The following is a 15,545-nucleotide window of genomic DNA, read 5'->3' as shown; positions in this document are numbered from 1 at the left end:
ACTAAAAGCTCTAATGATGATATTAAAACACCCACAAGCAATTTAGTGCAGTTAATGATGGTCTATCTGATTCTTGGAGTGAGGTGCAAGGTCCTCTGTCCTGTGTACCTCTGGGGCTCTTGTAGGGGCGTGTCAGTGTCCCTCGCTCTGAGCCAGGAGGCCTGGCTTCAAGTTCTGCTGGCTCCAGAGGTGTGTCATAAAATCTCTCAACAGTTTGGTTGGAAAATATTTCCTATGTTCTTCTGCATGTGCTGCACTCTGTTAGTAGGTTGACTGGGTAGACAATCAGGAATATGTCAACATACAAAAGCGGTATTGTATTATTTATAGAACTTAGGAAATGAAAATATAACTTGAACAGTATTGTTTGTGTACCATTTTACAACTTCTGCTGATTTGTTATTCTCACTGGTGTCTTGATTTCTTTCTGCATTACTCCAACTATCTGAAATGTGGTCAAATTTTTGATAACAATAGGTTTTACAAGATTTTATAGTAATGAGGAATCATAACTCTCAAAGGAACCTGAAATAGTATTCACTTGCTGGATTCTGCCAACCTCAATAAACCATTCAGATATTGATCCTGTTGATTGAGCCAAGCAGTAAGTTCTTGATGAGGGCCACATCTTACACATATCATACCTTTTCAAATAACAAAGGGCAGCATCTCAAATGATGTGTCAGAAGCAGATTTGCTGTAAGTTCTTTTAAAATGTATATATACTTCAACTTCTCCAATAATAGATTTTGCAAGCTAAACAAGAGGCCCTAGTTTTACCGTATTACTCTATATTTCTGGTAGTACTGTAGATGTAGGCTGTAAACACGAAGTGAATGACTATCACTTTCCCATAATTTTGTAGTTTCAAACAATATCTCTTCAATTGTTTCCTCTTTCTGGCACTATCAGTAGAATAAATACAATGTGGTTAGTCCAGCATTCTGGTGATCCAGGCTGGATGTTTACAATGTGTGAGTCATTTGAAATATGATGCATTTGTCTTTATAAAGATGAAGGAAAACAGATGTAAACACTGAACTAAACCGGTGCGGTTTGAATTAATGCATACAAGTACGGGCATAATGTAACTTTGCAAGAGCCAGAAGAATTCCATCCTCTGCATGACTCATTGTACCTTGGATACGGTAAAACAGCTCTAATTTTAGAAAAAAAATTCTCTTTCTTGCCAGATTGGCTGCCTAGAGCAGAGTGTCCATTTGTATTTTCGCATATATCAGTATCAACAAACATCTCCCATGATGTTTGCTCCCTTTTAATAGTTAAATTTAATTATAAAGCGAAAGGTCATAGGACAGGAAGTGAATAGTTGTGGAGAATCAGGAACTACCTTGGTGGCTGCTGCATAATAGCAATGTTATGGACTAAAGTAATGGTGCACAGGGTAACTTTGTTTTTAAAAAAAGTTAGCCACATCTCCATTTAATATTTTATGTCGACCCCAAATCTAAATTCTAGTAAAAGCTGTTTGGATCCAAGTGCCAGGCTAATCATCATTATTTTGAAATGACTATGCTCGATTTTGCAGGGTAAGCTATTTTGAATAAAGAATTGGGCTGCAGATGTTAGAAATGTTGACCATACAAAGTAGGTTAATCAACATTTGTAAAGAGCAGAGAAGTTCTGAAAAGGGTGGGGGGACACACACTTGAAATGTAGCCATTGCTGTTCATAGTACAAATGCTAAATGAACTGTATGTTTCCAGCAGTATTAGATTTTGTCCGGGTGCAATTGGTGTTGTTCTGGCAAGTACCCTGACGTCAGATGCACACACTTGGTTAGTTGTTCAAAGTGAAAAGGACATGTCCATATATTGTAAGCTGTGAAATTCCTTTTAGAAACTACTGCTATACTTTTTGTCTTTCTTCTTAAAATGTATCTAAGTTTTTAGTTGTAATATGCAGCATGGTAGCAAATTTTGATTTGACAAACACTTCTGAAGAGCCAATTTACTATGTTAATATAAACACACTTTGCTTATTTAAAAAAGAAAGTGTCCACATGTAGGGGTGATGCCTAGAAGTAGCAAGTATCAGGGCAGCATGGGTCGGGCAATGAAGGCCAGAATGAAAATGTTGGAATTGCACAGTGATACTGACAACAATGCTTCATATGTTTAGTTGTGTGAAGTAAAACTGGAGATGAAGTTTTGTAAACTGTGAAGTAGCTAAGCCATTCTGCTGCTGCTTCCCATCCTGTGAACGCAAGGAATTTTTTATGGCTAAGTTTGTGATGGGTGTCACCACTAGGTGGTGCGTTGTGAACTCGTATAAAATTGAAATGCTGCTTGTGAACTCTCATTTATTAAACGAATCACCTAATCTTAGGCTTAACGTACAAATAGCTAGCATAGCTTCCACTGTTACAGGGAATGGTTATGGATATACATGGAAATCTATCTCCACCTTAAAATATATTCAGGATTTTGCTTCCGTCACCTTTTCAGGAAGCAAGTTCCAAAGGCTCCCAAGGCTCTTCAGATTTTCTTTGTCCAATCCTTTGTTGTAAAGAGGTGACCCTGATTTTTAACCTATTTTTGATTCTAAGAAGAACACTTAAGAGAAAACATCTCCACATCTACCCCATCAAGACCTCTCAGGATCATGTATGTTGAACGCATATGTTTCAGTCAAGTCACCTCTTTTCTAAACTCCAGCAAATACAAGCTTAGCCTGCCCAGCCTTTCCTCATTAAACATTCCCATTCCAAACACTATTCTAGTAAATTTTATCTGAACTCCCTCAGATGTATTTACATACTTCCTTCAATAAGTAACCATTGCCGTGTACATTGTTCCAGGTACGGTTTCATTAATTCTCTTTTTAGCTGAAGTGTAACCTCCTTACTTCTGCTTTCAATTCTCCTCACAATAAACAATAACCTGCCATTAGTTTTCCTAATTTCTTGCTGTATCTGAATACTTACCTTTTCAAAATTCGTTCATGAAAACACCTAAATCCCTCAGCATCTCAGATAATAAAGCTCTCTTTTATTCTTCATGCCAAAACAAAATATTTCATATTTTCCCAAATATCACAATGTTTGCCATATCTTTGCCCAGTCACCTCACTTATCAACTGTAGCTTGTTTATGTCCTCTTCACAACTTAATTTCTGTGTCTTTGGCAAATTTAGCAACCGCTCATTCTGTCCATTCATCCAAGTAATTTACATAAATTGTAAACGGTTAAGGTCCAGCACCAATTCATGTGGCATTACATCTTATCAACCTGAAAAGACCCATTTATGCCTGTTCGCCAGTGAATCCTCTGGCCATGCCACTATGCTCTTCCCTACGACCATGTGCATTTATTTTCCACAGTAACCTTTAATACCATCTGGTAATCAAAGTGCTGTATATCTGGCACATGTTATTCTTCAAAGAACACCAATAAATTGGTTAAACAAGATTTTCCTGTCACAAAATCATCTGATGACCTCAAACTCACCTAAGTGCTTTTTTAAAATTTTTTAAAAAATTAATAGATTCTAACATTTTACCTATTGTAGATGTTAGGCTAACTGGCCTGCAGTTTCATGCTTTGTTCCCTGTGTTTTTGAATAAAGAAATTACAGATAATATGTTGATTTTAGGGGTGTTCATGATCAGTTACCTAACATAGGCAGTCAAAGATTTGCAGCAATTTTCAAATAGTTTGTTGAGTTTATTAAGATAGCAGATTAGCTATGATGTATAAATAAATTAGACAAACTGTGACAATTGGGGATGGTTTGCTGATACTAGAGGAGGAACATGGGCTGTTGCGGTGGAATGTTTGTCTTGTTGAAGTTGTGAAGGCAGCATCCTGCTCTCTTGTCAATTTGTTAGGGCAATCTTCCCTGGTCTTGCTCCTCCTCTTTTGGTCCATTTCGCAGCTGGAGAGACAGCTGTCTGAGGACCATGTAATGAGGATTGCCTTTTGACACCTGAGCAATTGTTGATGTTCCCTGTCACCTGGGCCAGGCAGCTTGCGTTACGTCAATCACTTGTCTGAATCCTTTTGGCCAATGGCTATGGAGCAGCTCCTTGTGACTTTGGTTGACCATTGCCCCCTTGCCTACCTCCTTTTGAAGGTTACTTTGCGTTTCTTCTATTAACAGAACCATTGCTCTCTTAATGGTGTAGTATGATGCATGTCTTTTTTTGTTGTGTTTGTGGAAGGTTAGTCACGACTATATCAATGTTAAATGAGATCTTGTTCTACACCGGAAGTTCTAAGCTTGGAATACTGAAAGCACATAGTTTTAAAGGAACCCAATTTTCATTTGCTAACTTCGTAGAATCCGGACAGTGTGGAAGCTGGCCATCTGGCTCATCAGGTCCACAACAATCCTCTGAAGATCATACTCGCCCTCGCACCTCCCCCTCTCACTGCACCCCCTCCCCAAACCTCCCCATCCCATCGCTGTAACCCTGCATTTGCCATGGCTAATCTACCTAACCTATACATCTTTGAACAGTGGGAGGAAACCGGAGCACCCAGAGGAAACACATGCAGACATGGGAATAACGTGAACTGCACATCAGTTGTCTGAGGATGGAATTGAACCTGGGTCCTTGGTGCCATCTGGCACCGATGCTAACCACTAAGCCACAGTTCCACCATCTAATGGGACAGTGGAGGATATCTTCCCATCTAATGGGACAGGAGAGCATCAAAAAAAGGATTAGAAAATTAGAACCATTGCATCAACAAACCGCTGGAGTATTTGTGAATAACAGATGTTTCACTAAGAAATGCAGGCAATTAACTCAAGTGAAGGAAGAAATCAAATTCTTTACAGATAATGGCAGTATTGAACTGAGTCACTGGCTGGATTCTCATGGATTTTAATTGTGTCAAAACTTCGTGAATTACAACAAAGATTATAACCCAATCAATGTGAACCGCCTTTGTTACTGCATTGATTTACATGGAACATAGAACACTACAGCACAGTACAGGCACTTCGGCCTTCGATGTTGCGCTGACCTGAAACCAAACTGAAGCCCATCTAACCTATACTATTCTATTATTATCCAAATGTTTATCCAATGACCATTTAAATGATTGGACAGGAAATTGTGAAGATTGGACAAGCAAAGTTCATTGCAAATATTAACTTAAAGGGATATTAGCAAGTTCCATTGACCAATATAGCTAATGATAAAATATTTTTCACAAGTTTGGACGGACTTTATGAATGTGATGTTGTGCCATTCAAAGTGAAAAATGCATCAATGTTCTTACAAAGATTAACCATTAAGATAATTGGAGAATGATGTAACTTTAAAGATTCAAATTAATTTTTATGGCGATATTTTGCGATTAATTGCTGTTGCGTGAAAGTTGTGGCTGGAAATTATTTTTAAGTACCCATTGTGTGTCCTCAGTATGTCTTATCACCAGTACGAGAGGGACATGTTGTTGAATGCTGATAAGTTCTTTGTGACATAGTCCAAAATGCTTGCTACTTTGTTGACAGCCTGTACTGTCACTTATACAAATGGTAATCTTGTGGCATAGAACTAGAGAATTGCTGAAAAAATATGTGTTTTGTTGAAACTTTTTGTTTTGCACTCTTCAGAACATCTAGAAGAATGCCATTGTAAAGGGATGGGGGTGGGGTGACAACATTATATACTGCATAAGGGAAGATTGCTGTTTAAGAGGTTTGCAATGACAAATACACTATTTAAATAATGAATTTTCAATTTGAGAAAATGGATGTCAGCTGGTATAACAAAACAAAGAACTGTGAATACTGTTGGTCTGAAACAAAAACAGAAACTGCTGCAGAAACTCTGGTAGTGTCTTTGGAGAGTGAAAACAATTACCGTTTTGAGTCTAGTGACCCTTCATCAGAACTTTCTGAAGAAGGTTCACAGGACTTGAAATGTTAGCAGTTGTCAGCTGATATTTAGTCAAGGCATTACATTGGTTCATTCCTCAATCAGTCAACCTGCCTGGTTTAAAATAAAATCTTGGCTGTTAACTGTCAGTCATCATTTAATATGTGCATCTTCCATGCAACACCTGTACCAGTTAGTGTAGTTATCAAATAATCAGTACTCCCTTCTCATACCATATAAAATATCATTCTACTTTTCCATTGCTGTTCCAGCAAATGTGCTCGTGACTGCAAGGTAAAAGCTTCAACATATGTCTTTTTCTTTCCAGCAATCTTAATATTCTCATTGATTGCTGTGATTATATACTGGAAATCATAAAAGGAGTGATGGTCATGCTGATATGGAATTTCTGAAAATTATGTTAACCTGACCATGTTCCCTATCCATGGATGGATTGTAATGGCACCGAGTTTGAAGGGATTTGCATTTAAATGAACATGGTGATACAGTGTAGGGACTTTGCCACTTTTCCACCTCACCTGCTTATATTGGAGACAGGCTATTGAACAGCTTTCCTACCCAGATGCAATTTGAGGTCCTTAAGGAGACAATTCATGCTTACTTAAGGATCTGTCATGCCACAATCTCAAAAAGCAAAGTTTCCTGAGATGGGGATTGTGGGGAGAAACTCTTGTTCAAAGACGTTCTGTCTGATTGTGCGTACTGTCAATGGGAAAGAGAGGCCACCTTTACAGCCAACTCTTATGCCTTTGTCGTAACCTTTCTTCCAGCCTTCATCCTCAACCTAACCAGTGGTTGGTCCCCTTCTTGCATTCCCATCACATTCTCACATACCTGTGGTGTGGGTCCCTCTTCGCATCTGGACATTGAGGCAGTGAAAAATTTATGCTGTCATTCGTTGTGTTATTGTATGATACACAACAATAAGTTTTAATACATATGCCTCGTCATAACAATCAATTGCATTGAGAGGTTGGCCTAAAAACCTGTAACACTTGGCAGGTACTGCAGGCATATTTTGCCTGGAGGTTCATTGCCAGCTGTATTGGTTAATGTGATTGCGTTGATATAATGAATACTTGCTGGGAACATTTAATGGTCAATTCATATGTTTAAAATAAACTGTAGTGCTTGTGACAGATTCAGATCTTTACTTCGAATGCTTCACTCACCATGTGTTAAACCACGCAACACAATGTGGCAGAAAGGCCTTCAATTTACTTGAGTGTGCACCCGAGAAAAGCACGTCACTAATGCCTCTTGAGCTGCTGAGCATTTCCAGAATTTTCTGTTCTTCATTCAGCCTCTTCAGTGTTTTACTTTATGTTAAATTGACATGTGCCGCTGCCAGTACCTGCCATGGCCGCCAATACCCACAACCTGGGCACCACTTCTGTCCCCCGCTCTCTACAACAGACTGTTCTTCCCTGGCCATTTTTCTCTTGCACTTCCCAGCACCTTGCCATCCCTCTGCCTGGAGTTTGATTGCGTGACCTGTGATGTCAACTCTGTGATTTGTCGGTACGTCCAGTTGGCTGTTTTAAGCTGATGTCTTAGATTCAATATTGAGGCATCTCAGGACTCACCATTTGTCCGTGCACCCCCTTAAAATTTGGTGATCGTGCGCGGGAGTTTTTAGATTTCTTTTGCATTTATACATTATTGGTATATGCAGTGGCAAGGAGACTCTCCATATTCCAAACCAAAGTGAGTACATCTACATTTCTAAGCCATTTTGCATAAATCCCACCCATCCTAATGCATTTACATCTAATTGAAAGGATAGTTTCAAGAGTCTGAAGTTAAATTAATTTGAGCTTAAATGGGTAGGCAGTGTAATTCCCTGATACCATTATTTTACCATAAGACCATAAGATATAGCTGTAGAATTAGGCTATTTGGCCAATCAGGTGTTCCACCATTCGATCATGGCTGATATCTTTCTCAACCCTATTCTCCTGTCTTCTCCCTGTAACCCTTGGTCCCCATACTAATCAAGAACCCATTTCTACCTTCATAGCCTCACACCTTCCCATGTTGTATTCCATCTGCCACTTCTTTGTCCACTCTACTAGCCTGTCTGAGTCCTCATTCCTCAACACTACCTGTCCCTGCATGTATCTTTGTGCCATCTGCAAAGTTAGCAACAATGCCTCTGTTACTTCATCCAGATTGTTAGTGTATAACATGAATAATTGTAGTCCCAACACAGACACCTGTGGAACAGCAATAGTCACCAGCTGTCATTCTGAAAAACACCCCTATATCCCAACTCTCTGCTTTCTGCCAGACAGTCAATCCTCTACCCATGTGCGTTCTTATGCCTCTAGCACCATGGGCTCTTGTCTTATTTAGCAGCCTCCTGTGCGGCACCTTATCAGAGGCCTTTTGGAAATCCAAGTAGATCATGTCCACTGGCTGTCCTTTGTCTAACTTGCTTATTACCTCCTGAAAGAACTCTAACAGAATTGTCAGACATGAACTCCCCTTGATGAGGTCAGACTAACTCTGTCGTATTTTAACATGCACTTCCAAGTACTCTGCAATCTCATTCTAAATAATGGATTCTAAAATCGTACCAATGACTGAGGTCAGAATAACCAGACTATAATTGCCTTTCTTCTGTGTCCCTCCCTGCTTAAAACAGGGGTGTTGCAATAGCCATCTTCAACTCTACCCCCACACTTGATTTCACATCACTCCTTGTTATTGATTTACTTTCATTTCTTACCAACAAGCCAACCCTGCTCCCTCTGCCCATCTGCCTGTTGTTTCAATAGGATATGTATCCTTGGATATTTAGTTTCCAACTGTGATCCCCTCGCAGCCACGCCTGTGTGATACCCACAACATAGTACCCTCCAGTTTCAATCTCCACTATAAGATCACTTACCTTGTTTGCATACCACGTGTTTTTGCACAACACCTTCAGTCCTGTGCTGACTGCCCCCCCCCCCCCCCCCCCCCCCCCCCCCGCTACATGCATAGCTCTCCCCTTATCTGCTGTGCCTGAAGTTAGATTCCTGAGCCTTTTCATACTCTGTCCTATTACTTGTTCAGGACATTATAAATAATCTCTACTCAGCACCCCGTCCCCCTTTTATTTTTTCTATAAATTTCCATGCAACTGAACTCATTATTTCGTGGGAAACCCTCTAGTTAGTTCAAAGCCTTATCGACAGAAAATCTACATGTTAAAATAGTAGCATTTAACTATTCAGAGTAAACTTATCGCACTAAATTATGCATAATCTGGTAATTAGTTGTCAATCCGTTGAGACCACAAGAATACCTGAAGAGAGAAATGATAGTATTTTGTTGGTGTGTTCCCTAACCTAGGGTAAAGATGCAGTATTGGGGGTAATAGAGGAACGTTTTTACTGTCTTTCTTAGTGTGGCACCTGAGCTGTTGTAACTTGATCTTGATGATGTTGCCCGCTAATCCCAGTTCAAAAGGCGCAGTGTATGTTGAGATATAATTTAGCAACTTTTGCTTTTAATTAAAATTGACATGACAGTATAGGCACAATATTTTTCTGCATTCAAACTAACTTCAAATTGAATAAAGATGTCAAGAATGGCATCCATCATATCGTATATGTTGACATTCTAAACGTTTGAAAATCATTATAATATTTTTACATTAACAGAAACCATTTAAGAAGACACAAGTATCATTAACTTGATGAGCTTCAATATTTCTCATAGCTTTAATAATCAGTTTCTTTGCAGCATTTTACTCTCATCTGAATTAGATTCTTTTCAACAAATAATATTCTATTCAAGTATCACACTGACATGCAATTGCATTTACAAATTTCCTTGAACCAACATTTGCAAGTTATTTGCTAAGCTTAATGATAATACATTTAACTTATGACAATGTTTACACTAATGAATTAGATCAGTCCAAGGCTTTCACTTTGAATGACTGGTGCAAATTTCCTTCTCTTATGCTTTTTAAAATACCTGTCATCTTAGAAAAGCTGAAACCGTAAGGAAATTAAACCAGCATTACTACCATTCAGATGTATAAATTGTTTATCCTTTTGCGTAAATAGAAAGTCTTTCTTGTAATAGTTCCACTTACATGTAGTAGCTTTGATGACCTAATGAATTGAGGTTTTAAGAACTGTTACTGGGTCAAGTGGGTTACAGGGAGGTGTTTTTGGAAAAAAAACAAAATGCCCTGCATGATTTGAATTTCCACAAATATGTCTAATATTATTTTTCATTGTTTCTTTTTCAGTTTAAGCTTTGTGCATGTCTATAATTTGCAAAAGTGTATTTGTTTCTGTCGTGTGCTTCATCTTGAACTGCAGTTATATTGTGCTAATGGTCTGAAAGCAGGAACTTTGGAAAGCAGCAGCATCCCAATTAAATTCTGTTGCTACAAAGACATTTTGATCAAGAGAACTCTATGCACTTATGTTTAAATTCATGCATGATCCCTATGCTGATCTTTGTCCCTGAACAGTTCATAAGATAAAAGAGCAGAATTAGGCCATTCAGCCCATTGAATGCTCTGCCATTTGATCATGGCTGATGTGTTTCTCAGTTTCATTCTCCTGCCTTCTCCCTTCAGCCCTAGATCCCCTTACTAATCAAGAACCGATTCATCTCTGACTTAGACACACTGAATGACTTGGCTTCCATAGGCATGCAATGAGTTCTACAGATTACCTCTGTGGATACCCTCTGACTGAAGAAATTCCTCCTCATCTCCGTTCTAAAGAGTTATCCCTTCACTCTGTGGCTGTGCCATTGTGTCCTACTCTCTCCTACTAGGGGAAGTATCATGTACACTATATCCATCTCAGTATTCTGTAATTTTCAATCAGATGACTCCTTTTGCTTCTAAACTCCATTGAGTATAGACCCAGAGTCTTCAACCGCATCTCCATGACAAGCCCTTTATCCTGGAATCATTATCGTAAGCCTGTTGTGTACCTTCTCCAGTGCCAGTACATCCTTTCTTAGATACGGCCCAAAACTGCTCACAGTATTCCAAATGTGGTCTGACCAGAGCCTTGTGCTAAACTCCATTCCTGGGCAGACCTTTTATAGTTAGCCTCAATCTAATTCTGTAATGAGCCAATTAGAATTTCAAATTACCGACCTTTCTGGAAGTGATGGACTTTGTTACAGTAACTGTTCAGCAAAACAAATCTTCACAATTTAAATGTAAGTTAGGACAGTATTCCATACAAAAGTAATTTTCTAGTGAGACTGATTTGTGGTTTTTTTTGAGAAGTTGACATAAATACATTTGGTGATGGCTGAAAATTTTTAGTAATGAGGTTTTAAGATAAATTGAGACAATTCTCAAAACCTGGGACCTGTTCATTTTAGGGCTGCCTTTACAGTAAGGTGAACAGCAGTACATTGGAAAGGATGTTAAAGTATCTGCATTAAAATCAACCTGGGTAGATCGGCTTCAGTATAGAAAGGGAAATATCTGCTGCTTTTCATGTAGAATTTAGGGCATATTAATGCATGTAGTCCAGGAATTGTGGAGCTGCTTCCATTTTGCTGCTGTTGCTTATCAGTCTGCAGAGACATGGAGTTTTTCAGCATAGTTCCAATGAAGATGTGATGTCAGAGAAGAAATTAGCAATCTAGAGCCCAGCCTAGTACTGCACTTCACAAGGCCTTTGGTTTAAATCCAGGTCACCATTAATACATCATATCCTTTTTGCATGGTTAATTAGCCCAGATATTGAATTTATCAGAATTTTTCAATATAAATGATCTTTTTAATCCGCAGCCTCCTTGCTCTGCCCTCTGCCCCCTCAACTCGAACACCAAGTGCAAAAGGCTCATGAGCTTCCTTGTTACTAAGACTGAAGCTGTCTATTCATTCATCTCTGGTGTTTCCTTCCCTCACAGCCCATAAAGTGAAACTACCTTCAAAATTCCTTCTTCCTCGAGCCTTGAAGGTGCATCTTTTTTCTGATTCTCTCTGAGTTCATAGAGTCATACAGCACAGAAACAGACCCCTCAGTTCAACCAGCCACAATCCCAAACTAATATAAGCCCATCTGTCAGCTCTTGGCTCATAACCCTCCAAACATTTCTTATTCATGTACTTACTAAATGCCATCTAAATGTTGTAGCTGTATCCACATCTTCCACTTCCTCTGGAAGTTCATTCCACACATGAACCATTCTTTGTTTTTAAGAAAATGCCCCTATGTCTTTTTAAAATCTTTCTCCTGTCACCTTAAAAAAATGCCCCCTGGACTTCAAATTCCCCACCCTCAGGAAAAGATATCTGCCATTCAACTTATCTGTACCCATCGTGATTTTATAAACGTCTGTAAGGTCACCTCTCAACCTCCCACACTCCAGTGAAAAATGTCCCAGCAATCTAGCCTCTCCTTATGACTCAAGCCCTCCATTCCCAGCAACATCCTGGTAAATCTCTCTGAACCCTCTCCAGCTTAATAATATCCTTCCCATTAACAGGAAGATTAGAACTAGACACAGTATTCCAGAAGAGGCCTCATCAATGTCTGTACAAGCTCAGCATAATATCCCAAGCCCTAGACTCAAAAGCCTGAGCAATAAAGACAAGTGTGCTAAACATCTTCTTAGCCACCCTATCTTCATGTGTTGCAAACTTCAAAGAATTATGTACCTGAACCCCAGGTGTCTGTGTTCTACAACACTGCCCAAGGCCCTACATTCAATTGTATAAGTCTTTGTTTGTTTTACCAAAATGCAATACCTTGCATTTATCCAAATCAAACTCCATTTGCTACTCTTCACCCCCATTGATCCAATTGATCAAGATCCCTTTGTAATCCTAGATAACCTTCATTCCCCACTATACCCACCAATCTTGGTGTCGTCTACAAACATAATAACCATGTTTCCTATATTCTCACCGAATAATTTATACAAATGGCACACAAAAGTGGACCCAGCACTGATTCCTGTGGAATACCACTAGTTACAGGTCTCCAGTCCAAAAAACAACCCTCTGCCATCATTCTCTGTCTCCTACTGTGAAGCCAATTTTGTCCATTTTGCCATCAAATCCTTAACCCTTTTCCCCCACTCAACGTGATAGCCAAAATGAGAAGTTAACTTATATTGTTAAAGATTGTCTCTGTCTGTACTGTCTTCCTCTCCTTCCTCAAATCTGCCATCATTATTGTCTTTGTTAAAAGAGTAACCCTTGACTCTGCTGACATTGTAAACAATTGCCGATCTTCCCCAAGTTCATTGCTTTTCCAAAATCCATGAATATGCTGTTGACTACCAATTCTATTCCCATATTTCCCAGTAGCATGTTTGAATCCCACTCATTAAGGCTTCCACCCTGTCATAGCATTGAAACAGTGCTTGCCAACGAGACAAATAACATGTTCTGTGACTGTGACAAAGATAAAGTGTCAATTCGTATCCTTTTCAATCCATCTGCTGCCTTTAACAAAGTTGATCATTCCATCCTCCTCCAGTACCTCCATCATCATCCAACTGAATGGAAGTGCACTCAGCTAATCTGGTTTTATCTACCTAATCCCTCCCTCAATCTCATGACATTTCTTGTTCTTGAAGTGCTGCTATTGGTTTCCTCCAAGGATCTAATGTGGAGCCCATCTAATGTCTCATCGACATACTTTCCCAGAGTTGCATCATCCAAAAAAAAAGGATGTTACGTTCCAAGTACAGACAACACCCGGCTCAACCTCACCACTGATTTGTTTCAATTCCTCCATTGTCTCTGACTTGTCAGACTTCTTGTTTAATATTTATTATTGATGAGCAGCAATTTCTTCTGATAAAACACTGGAAAGACCAAAGTTTTATAGCGTCATTGTCTGCCACAGACTCTGTTTGTTAGTTATCAATTGAACCCTGGACCTCTTAACTGATTTGAACAATGCTGCTTCCAACTTTGTATTGTATTTGTCCCCAGGATGAGTTTCAGCCCATGCATCCATGCCACCAGTAACTCTCTTTCTATAACTAATATTGCCTGAGTTCATCTCTATCTCAGCTCATCCCTTTGTAGTCTCGACACCAGTGGTTCCCAATCTTTTCATTGTCACATTGCCTTGTGCCTTGATAAACAATTCCAAAGCACTTCTTTCAGCTGAATTGATTGCTCATCAGTATCACATTTCCTTGCACTTATGGTGGTAATGGCTTTGCTGGAGAGGTTTTCAACATACAGTACACAATAAGCTAAAGAATAATTAAATCATTAATGTTTCAAATCCACCAACAAAAATATACCATCTTTGACAGATTTTCAAAATCTGCTCAACTCAACTATATCTTAACTATCCATGAACAATGGATCAGGATAAAATACAATATAGAGTAAATTGCAGTTTACTGGATTAGTGATAAACTGGGCCAGCCATTGTGCAGAGAGCCTTCTGATCCAGGGAGGCTTTGAGAGGGCCATCTGCAAATCTTGCTCCAGCGACGAGCAATTCTTACTGTTATTTTTCATATATGTCATGTTGAAAATGGTAGCTTGCAGAAGTATGTTGTTCCAAACGGCTGTTATTCAACCATAGTATGGTCAGAGATCATCAGGTATTCAACCGTAGTCAACTAAAACAAATGCAAAGATATCACTCCAGACTTCACCTTCGTGACATATGTCCACACGTGCGTGGGATCAGAAGTCCACGCACGTATGACTTCGGAGGCTTGCGCATGCACAGTCAATAGGGGCACCAAGTGTCAGCGGATACTACCTTCACTAATTGATACCAAGATTCCAGAGCGGATTGAAAAGCACGAGTGCAGCCTTGATGCTGAAGTAAAGCTCCACTGCTTTCGGAAAATGTTGTGGCATGCGGCTTGTGCCGTGGCACACCGGTTGAAAAACCACAACTCGAGACTTAATTATTCCATTGCACTTCTGGGCTAGCCTTCCATCTTCCATGTTCCATAGACTTGAGGTCATTTAAGACTGTTCTGTGCTTGCAACGAACCCTTGGTTACGCCATGTGAGATTGCCATTAATACAGTAGTCTTTTTAAATTAAGTATAGCATATTTATTGTGAGTTTGAGTCTTTTGATCATGAGATCATTGAACTTAGGAATAGACTAAGTTGTGGGCTTGCCATAGTATTGGGTCATCCAACAGCAATGTTTTAATGGATCAAATCTTTTACTATTGTCAAAATTGCATCTCAAAAATTTTCTTTGTTTCAATTTCCTGACAAGTTGGTGTCAACTGAAGTGAAGTTACATTCTTTAAATACTGGGCATTGTTTATCTGATCGCAACATATGAACTAATTTGCATTTTCTGTACTTGAAAGTCTCTTGGTAAATTAGTGTGAAAATATAAAGTACAAATGTTAATAGTTCTAAACTTTCTCCCCTGCAGATACTGACCCACGCGTGCTAGAGAAACAGGAACTGCAACAGCCGACATATGTAGCTCTTAGTTATGTTAACAGGTAAGAAGGATTTCTCATATGAATATGTAAGTGGGAGATTTTGTTAGTTACTGTAGAAAATCCCTAAAAGATAGTTGGAGGGAGTGGTGGTGCAGAGCATTATGAAACCAACTCTTGAAGTACAATAGTTTCGGCTAGTTTTTAACATCATAAATTTAACTACTTTATTTACTAATTTTTCCACTTTTGTTAAAATGTTTTTGTCTGTTGTTTGACATGAGCAGAAAATGAGTGAT

At 39.1% G+C, this 15,545-nt stretch overlaps 1 protein-coding gene across 2 annotated transcripts in view; it reads left to right on the top strand.

Moving 5' to 3' along the window:
• jazf1b (JAZF zinc finger 1b) overlaps positions 1 to 15,545 on the top strand; it is a 230,130-nt gene that overhangs the window by 88,219 nt on the left and 126,366 nt on the right. The window contains exon 2 of one of the 2 annotated variants that reach the window (XM_048555012.2): positions 15,237 to 15,309. The exons of the other annotated variant lie outside the window; for it this stretch is intronic. Within the exon in view, the coding sequence (XP_048410969.1) occupies positions 15,237 to 15,309 (73 nt within the window). The remainder of the gene's footprint in view (positions 1 to 15,236; positions 15,310 to 15,545) is intronic. 2 annotated transcript variants of the gene reach the window in all.

Source organism: Stegostoma tigrinum, chromosome 2 (assembly GCF_030684315.1).
Source record: "Stegostoma tigrinum isolate sSteTig4 chromosome 2, sSteTig4.hap1, whole genome shotgun sequence".
Classification (NCBI taxonomy): Eukaryota; Metazoa; Chordata; class Chondrichthyes; order Orectolobiformes; family Stegostomatidae; genus Stegostoma; species Stegostoma tigrinum.
The sequence above is the reverse complement of the archived record's forward strand: the minus strand, read 5'-3'. Positions and strand labels throughout refer to the sequence as shown.